This window comes from Patagioenas fasciata, chromosome 20 (genome assembly GCF_037038585.1).
Source record: "Patagioenas fasciata isolate bPatFas1 chromosome 20, bPatFas1.hap1, whole genome shotgun sequence".
NCBI lineage: Eukaryota > Metazoa > Chordata > Aves > Columbiformes > Columbidae > Patagioenas > Patagioenas fasciata.
Genome location: NC_092539.1, coordinates 9,006,688 through 9,024,321, shown reverse-complemented (window position 1 = coordinate 9,024,321; position 17,634 = coordinate 9,006,688). Strand labels below are relative to the sequence as shown.

Here is a 17,634-nt window from a genome sequence, read left to right as displayed (position 1 = left end):
TTCCACTGCAGGGCCACCCTCCTGATGTCCCCCAACCTAAAATGGTGCCAAAATCGGAATGGAATTCAGACTTTTATCAAGGAACAAATCCTTCTGATATTGTTCCGAGTTTCCAGGACAGAAATCCCAGACAGCTACACAGACTCCATTTAAAGCCAATGAAGTGCAGAAGAACAACACCTTGATACACCGGCCACTAAAAGCTGGGCTTTTTTTGTTTGATTTTTTTTTGCCAAGCCTGAAGAGCCAGTTTTCCACCAGATTACTTAATTCTTCAAAGGCAAACACTCAAATTGCAGCTTTGTAAATCAAACGCCTTAGCGGAGCTGAGGTTTTCTGCAGAAGCCCAGCACAGCCATACACTCTGCATCACTCTGCCAGGCCCTATTCCCACTGAGGAATAATATATTACTTTGCTTTCAAACAATCCCAGTGTGTTTCGTGACAATTTACTTAACAAGGTAAGATGATACGGCTGGCAGAATCTGTCCCTAAGAGATGGGTAATCAAAAGATAAATGTAAGAACATAACACAAGCAGCATTCATTTACATGATGTTGAGCAACGCAATCACAGCATAGAGAGACACCTGACAAGTTCTAACACAGCAACCTCTGGCACCTCCAGCAACCAAGTCAGTGCCCCAAGCTCCAAGGGTGAGACACTTGGCTCCTGCACTCAGCTCTGCAGCCCCTGAAATCCTTTCGGGTTAAAAGCGATTGATCCAGCATAGCCAGGCTAAACGTAGCTGGTGTTGACACGTGCTCTACTTATGGCCCTAAACTACAGCACAAGCAGAGCCCACATCATTCTCACCCTTCCGAAGGGGGGAAAAAAATGCAGCAGGTAAAAAAAAGGCAAACAAAACCCCCCCACAAAACACACACAGATGAGCAAAAAGCAGCACAAATCAATACTCTGACATATTAACCACTTTTAAAACCATCCTCTCTGTAGCATAAGATAGTTACCTTGACTTTATCCTCTTTGTTTTAAATTATTTGCTTTAAAGGCTCACAATTCTTGTTAAATTTATTTTCTTCCTTTACTATAAGCAGATGAATAACACAAGTGCCCTTGAGCAAGCACAGGAGTCAGTGAGAGATGAAGAGACAGCTCATCTGCAGCTCTGAACTTCAGACCATACTGACCTGACCAACCAATAAACTTCCCCTTAATCACCTATGTTAGACATTAAATGTTAATTACACAAGTGCTTTATAAGCCTTAAACTGGATTCTTTTCTTCTGCCACTACTATTCAGTCCCAAACACATCGTAACCTCCCCACCAAGCACATGCACAAGAACCTGTCTCAAGTCCCAGACCATTCAGCAGCCCCTCCGTAGTGATGTGTTGGGCATCCTATGAGGATGACAACTAACTTGGCCCTATTGCCCTTTAACAGTTTTGAACAAGACCCCGAGCTGTTTGGAGCAGATGGGCTCACCGGGCAGGAATCCGCTGGTGCTGTCACCAAAAGCAGCTGTCGGCCGCTCCATCCACACACAGCCCAGCCAGGCAGCCCCTCCACCCCCATGTACGCACAACTATGTTTGCTTCTTTCCATTTCATAAATCAAGATCTGGTAAGAAACGCACCTGCTTTCTCAATCAAAGCACACCAGGTACCACTTCTCACCTCCTTCCCAACTCCATCACCCATCCCTGGGTGAGTTCGCTCCATTCCGGAGCTGCGAGCAGAACCAGCACCCATGTCCTCACAGTTAAAGTGTTCTTATCACCCTTGTTCCTCCTCACATTTCTCTCTCCTGGAGGAATTGCACAGCATCTCAAAGTGGCTTCTTTCGACTGCAAAAACCACCAAGGTTAAACTGCATAGGCACAGATCCCCCCGTGCCAAGCACACCTTTGCACTCGGAGAAATAAAAGCATCATTTAGGCAAAAGTACCAGAACAGAAGAGCCCTTTGCGAAGCAAAGGGGTATTCAAGGATGCTCTGGAGGGACAGCTGACCCCCAGGGAAGCATTTGGAAATATTGCTGAATTACACTGTAATATTGCAGACTTAAATCTCACCTGCACCCTGTGGCAACAGCCCTCAGAGGTACCAAGCAGGACAGCCAGCTGAAGAGTCACAGGCAGAGAGAAGAGGAGGCAATAGCTTCAGCAGGGGATGAAGGTGGATCCGCAGAGATGTCCTAACAAGCTGACCGATAGGACAAGCAGTGGTACAGCTGGGGACAACACAGGTGTCATCAGGTGGGTGAGGGATGCTGCTCCTGCCTGCACTCCCAGGCAGTCACTGAAAACTGAGTTGGAAGTGTTCTCCCACATAAGTTTGTGCCTGTGCAAGAGCCAGAGCTTCGACCAGCAGCAGAAGAGGGATTTTGATTAATGAGATAGTGATGAGATAGGAACATAGCTTAGCTATGCATAACCAGGGTACCACAGAGCAGATCCTCGTGTGGCATAAAATCAGCATCACTCCACCGAAATCCTAACAGTACTGGGCAAATTGATGCAAGTGAAGATCCTCCTCCTACACACAGATGAACCACAATCTCAACATGACAGTCAGCACATAAGTTACCAGGTCCTTTGTTTGGACACGTCCTCAAAAAGCAGCCAGCCAGGATGAATGAAGATAACACCGAGCAAGAGTATTTCAGATTCAATTATAACAACAGCACTAAAATACCCACAGAGACAAGTATTTGAGGGAGTCACACAAATAGCTGCCAGCTTTAGGCAAAAGCAGATGGAAGGATAAACTGAACTACAAGTGTGCAGTCCCATCCCAGGGGAACCTTACACAACAGAAGTAGGAAATATTTGGGACATTTTGGAGCCTTGCAATTAAAGTTCCTTCCAGCTCAACCCAAAGAGAGAAGAACCGCGTGAGCCAGCACAGCTGGGTACGCACAGGTAGAAAGGGAGTCGAAAAAAACCTCTCAAAAAACTTACTTGCTGCGCTAAAAAGAAAGGTCAACAGAAAGAAAAAAATACAAGCAGGATCAAGTCTAATTAAAGGAACAAAAATAAGTGACAGCTACAAAAAGGCAGGGGCTATTTTCATACAGAGCAAAGGGTCGCTGGTGCGTATTTGCAGAGCTCCAACACCCAGAAGGGTGAGAGAAAAGAGGTTCTTTGTGAGAGGGATGGGGAGGCTTGGGAACGCAGGAGCCCTGGGGGAGCTCAGAGGCATTACTGTACTTAACACAAAAGGGAGGAACAATAGAGGGCAAAAGGAGACCGGGCTGTTTATTTTTCCGGGTATGGCAGAAAAGGGAGGGCTCGCAAACAGTGTTGGGAGAGAGGCTGGAAGAAGCGGCCACTAAGGAAGGGAATGTCAGGCCCAGATAACAGCCAGAGAGGCACACGAGGTTAAAAATGGGGGAATCCTTAATTAGGCATAGTTAGAAAAAACTCTGATAACAGCTGTTTCCCTGAGGTAAACGGCAAACCGGCAATCTGCTTAAATAATTGCTATTATACAAAGTATGTTCTTGAAAACATGAACAAGGGTATTTGAGAAATGTAAAGGATTATTAGAAGTAATTACCTAGAAAAACCCTTACAAGGACATGCTATTTCTATACAAAGCAAAACGCAGGGTGGACACAGAACACAGAAACAGTAATTGTGGATGCATTTCAAAGGCTCTAAACAAAGCCTCTCAGCTCAGCCTCTGACCCGGGGCCAACACGAAATAGCGAGCAAGTCCCTGGAGCTCTGCGCAGTTCCCAGAGCCGGGACAGCCAGGATGCAAACAGACCACGGGAGGGAAAGACAACATAAACGGGTCTTCTGTTATTGCTCCGATTTCAACAGGACTGTCTTGAGACTCATCCAAGCCAGCTGCTGAAAATGCCAAGAGCTCAGAGCTTTCATTGAGAGACGTTCAGTCCTTCATTGCCCTAACTTGGGCACCCTAACCCAGCACCCATCCCTGGGGCTTTGCCAGCATCTGAGCAGAGCAGCTTCTCCACAACCCTCCCAATTTCTACAACTCCCATCCCCAAATAGCCTAAGAACTTAAAGACATTGTGCAAATAAAACAAACAAAACACCAGCATCCTCCTGCAGATCAACAGAAGGGCAATAGAACAGAGGTGGAAACAGAGCTTACTGAAGTGCCACGAGATGCCCAAGCACTGGGACACCAGCACTGCAATCACACATGGGACAAGAGCACAGCAATCCCCAGGCAAACTGCTGCATTCGTGCCATGCAGAAGAAACCCAAAACAAAGTTAATCTCGCTCACTGAGTGGTTCTTCCCCATGAGACAGCCCTCCCTGCCAAGACCAAACTCAGCTTTCCCCACAAAACCAGATAAAGACTGGTCATCCTGCTGCAAACCCCAATCTTTACATTGTTTGGAGTCACAGCTTATTAATTACATTTCAGCTCCTGAAGGTTGTTGCTGCTATGGAGTCTGCAGCTTCGCCCCACACTGCTGAAATGGAGACAAGAATCACTCTGTCACTTCGGTTCAAGTCCGGTAGTAATTAATTTCATTGAGTTTGACATTTGAAATAAATGAAGTAAGGAACACACATCCACCATCTGGAAAAGTGCATGCTGACACTTCCAATCATTTGTGCATCCACTCGTGAATGTGCATAAGTAATGTCTGGTATTTTTACATATAGAGAAAGAAGGTAAATGACACATCAAGGCATCAATCCATGCAGACAGGTGCGGCAGCCCAGCACCGCTCATCATACAGATGAGCAAAAGGCGTGCTGAGTAGTGGAAGCGGCCAAATGAACTACGAAAATATTTGGGAAACTGGAGACAAAGCAAATACAAGAGCTATCAGTATATTTTGAGAAGACTGATTTATACATGAAGCATGCTTGATATTCTCTCCATCACTAAAGTAAGCAATATATAAAGTACTTTGTACTGGGGTATACACAATAGCTTAAAAGTAATCTGTGTACATTTTATATGCCCTCATTTGTTACTCAAATGGAAGACAGACTTTGCATGGCTACAGGAAAACAAATTTGTCCTTACAAAAGTGCAAAGAGGTCACTTACAGTACGTCCTCTCTCCTTCATTAACATGCTTGAGATATTTCCAGAGCAAGAAGAAGGGAAGAGACATTCCCTTTGACATTGAGGCAGACATCCTAGAAATAACATCAGCCGCATACAAGACAAACACACAGGAGTTTGGAAAGGACTCTGCCCTTTTCCAGTGCCACCCTGGTTCCTCCTGCCAAAAGCCACCAGGACACAGAGAGAAGCTCCAGTTTCAAGTCCATTGCTACATACATAGATAAATAGAATCATTGCACATTGAAACAGGATATTGTGGGTCAAGTTCACCACCACCACCAAATCAGCCACAACCTAGTTTAAAGTTGGTGACATGAAACTGGAGTTTAACGCTAACCAGGACTGACCAGGGTCTATGAAAAGGCTCCACCAAGGCAGCAGTTGCAGTGCACACATCACATCTTCCTCCCATCACCAGCCTCAACTCTCTTGCTTGTGCAAATATCTAAAATAACCCTACCGCAGCCCTCACTACAAGGGAACAGGGTTTCTGCTTTTCCCACCCAAACCTTGGTGCAGCATTCATTGCCCCAGTGCCTCCCCCGCAAGAGGGACGGACAGGGCAGCTCCTGCCCCACATCCATCCCCTCCTCTGCTCGCTCTGGGAGGCTTTGTATGTGCCAGGACACTTTGGAGAGCAGTGACACCGAGTGCCGTGACACGGAGCTGCTCACCCAGCGCTGCAGGATGCTCAGCCCAGCAAAGCCTCCCTGTGCCAAGTGTGCCGCTTCCTTCCCAACTGCTGATCCGTCGCCTGGCAGGTCTCCAGGGGCACAGATGAGGATTGGGGCTTGTCTAGAGCAGGCTGTTTCACCTCCCAAGCCCTCCGATTATTATTTCTCACTAGACTTTACTTCCTAGAAGCATTTTCCACTTGCCTTATTTAATCCCATGTCAACTGACATTACACAGGCATGACACACCTGCCTGTATTAACACCCCCTTCCACTACCATTAATTGCTCACTAAAATAGAGAGAAAAAGTCTTAAAACAGATCTGTCCCCTCAAATACATCTGCAGCTTTTGTCCCTCAGCATGAGAGAACCCATTCCAATTTCATAGAAGCTCCCCCTCATCTCCCACATCTATTTTCAGCCTTTCATTGACTAAAATTTCCTATAAGATAATCCAGGGCTGGGCACTTTGCCACCATCAGAAAAATAACCAACTTAACCTCACAAGTCACAACAGGGCAGGTATATGGGGCCCCAAACCCCACCCAGGTTCCTCAGGGGCCATATGAGCTCAAGCAAAGATGTGGCACATTTTCCCTCCCCCAAAACCAGATGTTTCAGCTTCATCCATAAAAAGCTTCATCCCAGGCCACAAATTGGCCAGATCTGCTCAAGCAGCAGAGACTCAGCTCCTTCCAGGCTTGCAGAAATGGTGCTCATTTTAGCAGCACGGCTGTTCATTATTTGGGATGAGTGTCCCCAGGGCAAGGAGGGCCCCGGCTTGTCTGGCCAAGGCTTTGGAGAAGGGAGCCGCCGGGAGGGAATCACGCTGGGTTACTCTGGGTGTACAGAACATCTTTAACTGATGTTCTGACTCTCAAAGTTTCAGAGCATCTCTAAGTTTATTGGTGTAAGTTTTTTAAGCACTTTCAAATGAGGAACCTAAAGCTTTTTACAGACATTTCCACACCCAAAACAAGCTCCGGTTTTGGTCCTGGTCCATATTTCATAGGAAAAATCTCAGTGGGCTTGGTGTTATCCAATGTTCCCCATTGCCACGAGCAATCACACTGCATTTTCCTAGGCTGAATCCCAAGCGGCACTGTAAAATGCTTCATAAATTGCCAAAAAAATGCAGGCCTGTAGGCAATGAAGGCAGCAAGACAAAAGCAGCGGTAAAAAGAAAAAGAGATGAAGGGTGGTTTTGTGATTTAGTCCTGATGGTGCTGTGCTACTTGGCTGCCTAAAGTCCCAAGGTCAGCAGGAGTCACATCCCAGCCCCCTGCCCAGCACTCAATTCTCAGCTCTGCTCATAGGGAGCATCTCGGTGTCAGACCCTGCTGTGGGAATGCGTCTGTGGTCGGAAAATAAAAGTACGGTGAGACACTGCAGAGGGCTTAACCCTCCATGCCAGCCCTGGCAGAAAGGTTAAGCCTTTTCTATACATAGTCCTGTAAAGACAATAGCCTCCAGTACATAAAGGCTTTGCCGCTTCCTGATATAGCTCTTTAATTACAGAGCACTGGGAAAATTGATGTTTCCAGAGCAGATATGGCCCTTATTGTTTTCTTGTGTTTCGCATCCTGCAGGGAAGCAAGACTGAAGCTTAAAAAAAAAAAGCCAGAGCCAGTTATAAGCACTGGGGGCTGGGTTTGCTCCTCCTCCCAGTCCCAGCTCCTGAGGTCAGCAGGGAAAGCACCCAGCAGTTGCAGAAAGACAGATTGTTTTCATTTAAACATTTGAGAGAGGCAGAGTGAGAGACTTTCTCCCGAAGTGTACAAGACGTGATAATGTGCCTCTCCCGATCCCTGCAAACCCTTACGAGAGAACATTCCGAGCAGTTTTCCTATATGAGCACTTGCCAGCGTGTGCCAGAGGGAGCAACCAGGACAAAAGCTGCTTCCTCCTCCCAACCCTCGCATCGCTTCTGGAGCACAGAAACCACGAGGAGATTCTTAGTGATCTGCCCTCCCTGTTACAAAAAGCAGAATCCCCCAACGGGATCAAGAGGAAAAAACACCAGCCTCATCAAGAAAAGCATCCGCAGGGCTGCAGGCGAGCAGTCCTTACCCTTCAAGGAATCAGCAGCTTTCCAAGATGAGACACTGAGCAGCCCACGGTCAGGGAGCAGACGCTGTAATTGGGGGGGTGGACAGACTTGTATCTTTCAGGGGAAACAGCCCTCCCATGCACATGAGCTACAAACCATCACCTCCCATCCTTGGCCAGCATCGCTCTGTTGCATCATTAGCAAATGAGTCCCAGTTCCCATTCACTTGATACCAATCGGAATTTGTGTTGTATATTCAGTCACCTTGGATCAAAGCTATACTGGCAAATTCATCTGCAAGTTGTTCACGGGAATGGTCTTGCATTAGGTGTGCAAGAAAAATAACTGGTTTAATGTTCTACTGAAGGTGTATTTTGATGTGGGGAGGATAAATCAAGATTCTAAAGCTGTAGTTAGTTTTTTGGAGGAATATCTGTTTTATGCTGGAGGAATGATTTCAGAACAGAAAAATCCAATGGCTAGAGATCAAAAATGTAAATATTTCTATGTGTTGTCGCTAAGGATTCATGTTCTGCCAAAATACCAAAGCAGTGCTAGACAATGTGCAGGGGTGTCTGCTGCAGCACACCCCCTCCAATGCACTGGGGATGTTTCCTTTCCAAAGCAGCAAAAAGCAATTAGCCAAAATGCTGATAACCCCAAAGGAAGGTGTTTCAGACACGTGAAAAAGGAAACCCACAGGTTCAGGAGCCCACGACTTAAAGAAACTCTACCCCATTAAAAAGTGCATAAACAACTCCTGAACTGGCTTCTGTTTTCTGGCCTCCCAGCCACCACTGCTGTTTTATTGAAATTACCCCAGCAGTATCAATTAAAGGAAAACTCTAACTCCCCCATCCTATCCCACCCACTTGGCATTAACCCATCCATAGCTCACACTGCTCCCCTCTTCCACACGTGCAACCCATGAGCCACATTTCTATTCTCAGCACTCTGCCAGGGTGGTTAACCTGGGACTTGTGGAATGAAGCTTTTGGGCAGGAAATTAAAAACCACCTTGATTTACAACTGGGTGCAACTGCAGCTCCTTTCCTCAGGATGGGGCAGAAACCAAGCTGGGACCCATTGCTCAAGGTGCATGGTTGTCTCAGCAACATTTCAAGAGATAATGCTGTCCCATGATAGCACCTTCACAACGCTCCTACCCTTGTTGTAAGAGCTGGAGGAAAGTGGCCTGGCTGAGCATTAAAATCATAGAATCACAGAACCATTTCAGTTGGAAGAGACCCTCAGGATCACTGAGTCCAACCATAGCCTAACCTAACTCTAGCACTAAACCATATCACTAAGAACCTCATACTGGGAGCTTCCACATTAATTTGGAGGAGACATTTTCTTCTGGGTATACAAATAGGCTGAGAAAAAGAGCATATTAACCCTACAAGCTCCAGCTGTTTGTTTTGCAAAACACCTGCAAAAATAAGCCAAACACTTCCAAAAAATTACCCTGAATTTCTGCACACAGCCTGCATCAGTAGCCACCATTGGAGCCCCAGCAACTGCAATTGCCAAACCCCAGCCCCTTGCTAACTCTTGGGTGCCTGAACACTTCAGATCTCCGCTGAGATTTACTCTCGTAACTCCCCAAAAGTACAGTGAAACAGAGCAGTTTGGCACCCACTGAAACACCTGGCTTGGAAACTTTTTCTCTTTCCATTTCTTCTGAGCAGAATGACACTTGTATTCACAGTGACTCATCTCCTTGACCTTTCTATTCACTTTTAATGGTGCAAGCTGGAAATAAGGGCATACAAACAATGCGCTCATTCTTCAGCTGGTGAACTGCAGCCCTCAGACCGAATCTCTACCCCGCAGCAGACAAGAGCACACAGAGCAGATATCTCATTCCGGCACATCTAGAATGAGCCCTCTCAAAGACCACACAAACCCACTGCTTGATTCGTATTTGAGGGGGTGCAGCTCAAGGAGCCGCACCACAAAAAAATAATAAATTCTAAAAAAATCACTGTGTAAAATGCTGCAGGAGTACAAGAGATCCTGGGAAACTGGCAGTGTCATCTCCAGGAATTCAGCTGCAATGAATTCTTACTTAAGTATTGTCTTGGAAACCAAAAAAAAATGGGGGAGGAGGAAGGAGAAGCAGAGGAAAAGAGGCCAGCGAGGCTCTGGGTGAGGATCCATGAGCTCACCAAAGCACAGCTCTTTCCTGTATATCCACGTTCAAAAAATAGAAACTCCAGCTGACATGCAAATGAAACACTAAATGTGATCACTTAAACTGCCTGACGGTCCCTTCCAGCAGGGACTCCAGCAGACCCTTAGTGACCCCTCTTCTCTAGAAGCTCCCCCCTCGATCAACCTCACAGCATCTCCAGCAGAGAAGCAAACTCCCCTGTCCTTTGCAAGTTACAGCAGTGAAAAGCAGAAAGGGGAGGAAAGAAAAGGGCTTTAAACAGTCTGCTTAAAATCCAAGCCAGGAAGAAACTTATTACTTTATTTACTCTGAAAGAATTAACATCTCCCTGGCTGCAGATGCACAGCTTGAGCCAGGCAGGGGTGGCATCCAGGGTCACCCGAAGATAACAGCAAGATTTAGCTGCACTTAAGCTATGTATGCAGATCATCCAGGTCTTCAGTAAGCTGCAGCTTCCTAAAGAGAAAGAGAGGTCCCCCAAATACACAGCCCATCCCTCACTAGGCAAACAGGGCGCCCAGCTCCTCTGGGTGACATCCAGACACTGTTCAGACCCATGGAAAAGTTGCCCCAAACCCAGCAAGATTAAGGTTTGGCCTTCAAACTCTGGTGAAACCAGAACAGCAGAGCTGAGCATCACGAGGAATATGGTATTGGGCATGGGAGGCTTCTCATAAATCAAACCAAACCCATTGGGATGAATGCACCAAGCCCATGGCCTGGGTAAGGACAGACCGCTTAGCAACAAAATACAGTGGAATTGCTTTCTTACAGTAGCAAAACAGCTCAATGTCCCCACCCCAGAGCCAGCAAAAAGACAGACCAACAGCAGCTTTCCTGACCTGTTCCTGCTCACAAAATCCCACAGGGACACCCAGCACCTCCATGTGCATCCCTCCACCTTCCCCATGGGTGTCTTCCCAGTGAACTGAAATGTGTGTGGCTGTTTAAGAGACCTCCTGCCTGCTTCAGATTTAATTTTAGATCTGACGCTTCAAAGTGTTCTGAGAGTAGTCAATACAATAGCATGGTGGTCTGGATTGTACCTCATCATATAATCTGCAAGAACACTGTCCAAATCTAAAGATAAAAATCCAAATATCCTTCTGGATTTGCGGCGTGAGGAACTCATGTTGGTAGACACGAAAACACCATCCCAGAGAGGAAAAGTACTTCTAAAGTAGAGAACTCCCAGACCACAACCACTGACATAACCTGAGGCACGAGGATGAAGAGACTCTTGGGCCACTTCAGTGCTTGAAAACACACATCTTGTCAGTACATTAACATTCAATTTGTTTTAAAGCAACACCTCGATGCCAGGTTCCATACAGGGAGGCAGGATCAGACCCCTGGGCATGGGAAGCACAGGGACTGACTTGTCCAAGGGCTGGGACAAAGTCCGCAGCAGAGCTCAGAACAAGCACTGATGTAGCTCATGTCACTCATTCAATCCCAGAAATATCCTTCTCTGCAGCTCCTTACACAATCCTGAAGGAAAACTCTGGCATTATAAATACATTAATACCACTTTCCCAGTTTCAAAAGATGACATCTCTCAACATTGTGAAAGCTTCCAGATGATGCGAAGAATCCTGTTGCCTTCTGGAGAAACAAAGAGCCCAGACTCGGAGCAACCAACCTCAAAAATGCCTTTTGTGTAGCTCCTCCATTTGTTTATTTTAGTTCTACAGATTTTTCCAGACACATCCACAGAGAAACCACGGCATCATTTGGACGGCTCACTCAGTGCTAGGCTTCATTTCAAGAGCCTTGAAACTTGCCAAGTAACCCAGTGGTTAATTACACCATGTTGCCAACCTAAGTTTTTTCCATATAACATTAGATTTTAGGAAAATTTTTCCATTCATTCATGTCTCAACTCTTTTTCTCACCCCGGTTTTGCTCATCCTTCCCACACAGGGCTTTTGTTTCACACAAAGGTTTATTTAGTTTTTAAGAAAAACTGTCAGCTTGCAAACACAGAACCTATCAGATAAACTTCAATCTAGCTAGTAAGAAGAATATAGTTGATATACAACAAGGCCAGGCTGCAGCTGGAAAAGACAGTGCCAGGAACCTCTATCAAGTCAGGCAGGCAAAGAGGGAATGGACCACCAGGATTAACAACAGTGAAGGTGTAAGTAGGTAACAGGCAACACCAGGAGGCAGAAAACAAATCTTAAGGGTCTGAAGATTGTATTCTGCTTGCCTTGGTCAAAGATTTGCACCCACACCAACGAAACTGCTAGCACAGGACACCACTCTGCCTTGCTGATGGGTGCTCCGCAAAGGGGAACAGCCAAACTCCAGCAATAATACTGCTTCCTGATACAGATATGAGCAGAAAGCACAAGACAGCATCCACCTGGAAGGATTTCCCTTCCAAAAAAATCTCCTGTATGCAAGATAGATGGTCACATTCCATACTAAAAGCAGCTGAAAGTCAAGGACCTACAAAGCGCAGGGAAAACAGATTATCAATCTGAACTCCAGTAGCAGAACTCGTGTGCACATGCCTTTGTGGTGACATGGGCTTTAATGTGGGACAAATCCTGCAGATCTTAAATTTGACCCAATTCCAGCAGATGACTGTTTCAGGCCTCAGCAGTCCCAAAATATCCTCAACAGCATCAGACCTGCAGTAGTCAGGGCTTTCCTAAAAGTCTACGGTGAATAAGAGCATGGAATGAAGAGTGGAAGGAGCCTTCCTCTGCCTGAATAAAGCCTGGGGTGTGTTTCGTAGTTCATTCCCAGTTTATTTCCCAGACAATTCTTCTCTCATTTTAAACAGCAGTTTCCATTTACCAAAAATCTAAGTATTGAAAAGTTATAATCATGTCTTCAACAGAACCCAAATAACATCTTAACCTTTTTCTCTGCAAAATAATTCATTTCATGGAATGATAGCTGCTTCCCAAGGGTAAGACTCCTGCTGAATAAACCAGGCAAGAGCAAACACAGGCAAGTGTGTACAACCATGAAGTGTCAGATTTATACTCAATGCAGCAGGGATTTCCCCCGTCTTAGGGGCTGTTACACTTCAGAGTCAGTTCATGTGGCAGCAGAGCACAAGCTCCAAATGCACTTGGTCTTCCCAAAATCACTCCAGACCCAGGCACCTCCATCCCAAACCACATCATGCATAGTCTGGTCCTCACTGTCTAATATACCAGTACCAACCAGCAAGCCCAATGGGTTCCAACTCCCCCTTGGGGAGTCCTCTAAGGGCAAACAGCCCCACCTGTGACACACAAACCATTTGTTTGAACATGGTCTGAGATCCATCTCTGCACCCGCAGTGTTTGCTGCCGTCCAACCAACCACCCTCATCCTCAATCTGCTCATGTGGAAGCATTCCCAGCACTATTGCTCTGTGCAGTTTTTCCAAGCATAGACTTCCATGTTTAGGCAGAGATATTGGTGTCCATCATCCACGCAGCCCCAGCATCCCCATAGCACAGGATGGGCACATCCAAGAATCAGAGTGTAAGACAAAAGGTAGAAAAAGTGATTGTCAAAATCATTTAATTGCCAATTTGCTTTACACTCTATAGAAGAAAAAAAAAACCTCAGACTGAAGAGCAGTTTCCTGGAAAGTACTCCCACAGATTTATTTTCTGAAGTCCAGAGAAAACTCTGACTACTTAAAATCCTCCTCTAAATGATACTTCACACAACTGCCTCTGCATTAGTGGTGCATGTCCACGCTGTCATCCCTCTTTGCACACCACAAACCAGCATCTCTTCAGCAGTTTTTGCCTTAGAGCTGCCCCTAAAGACCAGAGATGAAATGGGATTTTTCCAATCCCCAACAAATCAGTGCCCAGACAACACTACAACACGGACTGAAGAGCCAAAGTTCCCAAGAGCTTTGGTGGGAGCCGGCAGAACCAGCTCCTCAACCATGAGTTTGAAACCAGCTCCAGCATCCAACACAGCAAAGATTTGTCACCTTGACCCCAGTTTACATAGGAGAATAATATATTACACCAGCTGAACGTCTCTGCATTGCCTGGACAGGGCATGTCCAACAGCTGGGTGCTTTTAACTTACAAAGTCCTGTTCCAATCTGGCAATACATTGACAGCATAATCCAGGCTTTACACTGGAAATCTGATCTGCCATCAATTCCAGACTTATAAAGTCATATTTCTTCTTGTAAAACAATATCAACACTTTTGATTGGCAAAATATTAAACAAAACACTTCTAACTGGTTGGATAAAGATTATTATTTTTTTTAGCTCATTCTAGATGGCTGGGGAAGAGCCAAGGAGAGAAGCAACAGATGGTAACAGGATACTTCATAATTTCCAGCACTTTTATTTCTTTTAAAGGCCATGCTATGTATTCTTATTACACTTCTCTCCACCACTGAAGGAAACTGCTGCTTCCAAAAATTTTCACCCAGAAACCTGATTCAATTTCACAGGGATTTGTAAAAGCAGAGGCAGATTCCAGCTTTGTCTGTGGGTTAGATTTGTGTGTGACATCATCTGGTAAAATATGGGAAAATGTGAGCTGGAAGGGCCGTTCGGATGCTGTTCAATTCCTGTCCTTCAACATTGCTGCTTCTTTTTTCTGGAAACCCTCTCTGAGAGGGTCCTTCCCCTCTTCTTTAGAGCCACCCCATGGATCTGCTGCTGAAGGTTACAGAGGAGATTCACCTCTCTCCATACAGAGAAACTGATTAAAATGGAATTGAAACAAACAATCTGAGCTGAAATAACCAAATAAAACCAAAGAACCCAGAAAGATTTTGAAAAGCTATAAAGAGTATTAGTCAATGGCATCACCAGTTCCAATCTCACTCCTCCCTCCTCCAAATCATTTTATGCCCTATTAGGAGGCTCATTAGGAAAACTCAAAGCCTTTCACTGCCAGAGTCATTACTTGGAACAGCACACTGGCCCTAGAAAAGCTCTCCAGCCTCTCACCGCAGCATCAGCTCCAGCCAGCCCTCCGCTCCCTCCAGCTGTGCCTGCAGCTGGACCCAAAAATCACAGAACACTTCCCAGGTAACTTCAAAAGGAGCTTGGTCTGCTGAACTGCCTGAAGGGTACCCAACAGGCAAAACGCCTAAGGATGCCCCCAAACCATTAAAATATTAGCACGGACAAAAGAAAACAAACTAACAAACTGACATCTTTCTTTTGAAAGAGACAAGCCCAGTAATAAATACTTTTCAACTAACACAAAGTAACCGAGCAGCCTGACAAACTGCACCAAAAAGGGAGCTCAAGATGAGCTATCAGACCAGTGTTTTGGGCAGAAAAGTGCTCCAACAGTCCGATACCTTTGCAGTCCAACACTCACTCCTGGGGCAGCCTGCTGTTAACTTTTCCTGCAAAGATATTCTAGAGGCATTTTGTTCATTGCACAGCAACTTATTTTCCATCTTGCTCTGACTTCGCAAGCAAACCCTTAATGAAAGCATTCCTCTTAACGCCCACCTTTTTTCTTCCTTAAGGTCATTTTAAGAACCTAGAAATCAGAGTAATTTGCAATCACACTGCTGTATGCAAAATCCCACACACATTTGTCCTGGTAACACCCAAACAGCCCTGCAAACACCACTGCCTGGGCTTCCCAGGGAAAAAACACCCAGAGCACACAGAAATCCAGCCTGGAAGTGGAGTCCCAGACAGCTCAGCTCTTCGGGGCACTTCTGGCTCCGTTTCTCAAGTTACCCTGCACGACTCCATCTACTTCAGCTTTCCAGATTTCAAAGCCAGCTTCACCAACAAACCATTTCTCAGCCTTGCCCTTCAAATACAATATAAAGGGACCTCAGAGCACCAATACCTCCATGTGTCTGCTACCAACTCAGAAAACACACTAAAAACGTTTCCTAGCAGTCCCACAAGTCTCCTCTGCCCTGCTCTGGCATTTCACAGCCCACCCGGGCCGCGCAGACATTTGGAAAACAGAACATGCTCAAAGCTAAAACGTTCATTTGGTGAAATAAAGTGCTTAGTCCCAACTCCTGCACAACTGTAAAAAAAATGACATTCCAGGGGTTTTCTGGCTGCATGTCTGCAACATCTGGTACTCCAGAGCGCTTCCTCTTGCTGCACTCAACAGCCACAATTTTAGGGAGAAACCCTGGAAAATGGGGCTGGCAAGGAGAGGACACAGTGAGCCTTGGGGTCCCCAGCAGAAGCGGCTGCAGAAGCTTTTGTGGAGCGAGATCTGCCGCTCTGATGAGCGGAGGGGAGAGCAGATTACTGCTGGACAAAAAGTTTCTTCTCCTCAAGGAGCAGGAACTATGCAAGAGGAGAGAGTTCCAGTTCACTAAATATATATTCTACATACATCGGCAGATATACAAAGACCTAGAGCCTCCAGAAAAACATCCTGACTTTTACTCCAGAAAAAAAACCAAGCTCAGCAACAGGCTGCTCTGCTCTAAGGAAGGCGAATAAAGTATTGTTTTAAGTTTTTTCCCCTTTTACGGGCCCCCTGACAAATGGCATTCAGAGACTCGGGCAGCTAAAGGAGGCTGGGTGGTGGTTTTCTTTCCTCTTTTTTTCCGGAATGCAGTGAGTACGGAAAGACAAACGCTCTGCCCCGTACAAAAGCCCCCTCTGGCCCTCCCCACCCTCCTCCCTCCCGCGGGAACCGGGACCCGCTGTCCCGGGGATGGAGAGGGGACTCGGGGGGTCTCTTACCTGCCCGGCCGGGGGACAGGGCACCCAGCAGCACCAGCGCAGCGGGTACCAACCAGCTCCGTATCCAACTGCGCCTTTTCCACCGCGTGTGCGTATCCATGGTCCACAAAAAACGGGGCAACTGGGGGGGAAGGGATGGGGGGGAAATACTATATATCTATATACACACAAGTGAAGAAAAGCCGCTCAGACCCCCCCCGCCAGCCCCCCCCGGAGAGCAGCCGCTTTATAAAGCCATGGGGCGGGCGGAGGGCTGTTGGGGGCTCCGCCGCACTCACTCCGGCCCCTGCCTGTTCCTGCAGCGAAAAACTTTTCTTGCTCTCCCCCCACCCCTTTTTTTTTTTCCCTTTCCTCCCTCCTCTCCTTTTAAACCCAAAGGCAAGAGTTTGTCAATCTCGGAGCCGCGCAGCAAATCACGGCCGAGCACTGCGGCCCCCGGCCCGGCCCCGCCGCCCGCCCCCCCCGCCCCGCTCCCGGCAAGTTTGAACGCTGCACAGCCACCCAAAAACACGGTGGGGTTTTTTTCCTCCCCTTTCCCCACAGGAATTAGCCGGAGTTTTTCTTCGCCCCCCAGCCCTCTGCTCTTTCCGGCTCCCGAGGGAGATGGAGCCCGGGGGTTGTGGAAACATGGAAAATGGCAAGGATTTGGCAAAAAAAAAGGTGAGGCCGCCGCTGCAAAATGTGCGTGCAGAGGGCAAAAGCGCAAGGAGGAGGGATGGAAAGGAAAGGCGGCGTCCTCTGTCAGGCCAGCTGGGTGCTGGGGTGGCAAAACCCTCCTCTGGCAGGGAAAGGAGGACAAAAAGGGTAAAATACTGTTTGCCCCCTGCTGCACACGCAGTCTGGTCTGGGGGTCCAGCCCCAGCACTGCTCCCATTGCTTTTCCTCTCACCACACCTCTGAGCACACTGACCGCCTTTACGCACCAGTGGTGGTTGATGCATCCCACTGGCAAACATGAACTTGGAATGATTTTACTTGTTCTGGTGTTGTATCACAGCAGTATTAGTATAGTACTAAAAAAAACACACCA

General features: G+C 46.8%; 1 protein-coding gene across 2 annotated transcripts in view; it reads right to left on the bottom strand.

The window, feature by feature from the left end:
- The window catches only part of COL5A1 (collagen type V alpha 1 chain), a 139,152-nt gene extending 122,205 nt beyond the window's left edge, over positions 1–16,947 (bottom strand). Inside the window, exon 1 of one of the 2 annotated variants that reach the window (XM_065853747.2) lies at positions 16,605–16,947. In XM_065853747.2, coding sequence (XP_065709819.1) covers positions 16,605–16,704 — 100 coding nt within the window. In that variant the 5' untranslated portion in view covers positions 16,705–16,947. The remainder of the gene's footprint in view (positions 1–16,604) is intronic. The other variant, XM_065853746.2, reaches the window with a different exon arrangement.
- Positions 16,948–17,634: the final 687 nt, after the last annotated feature.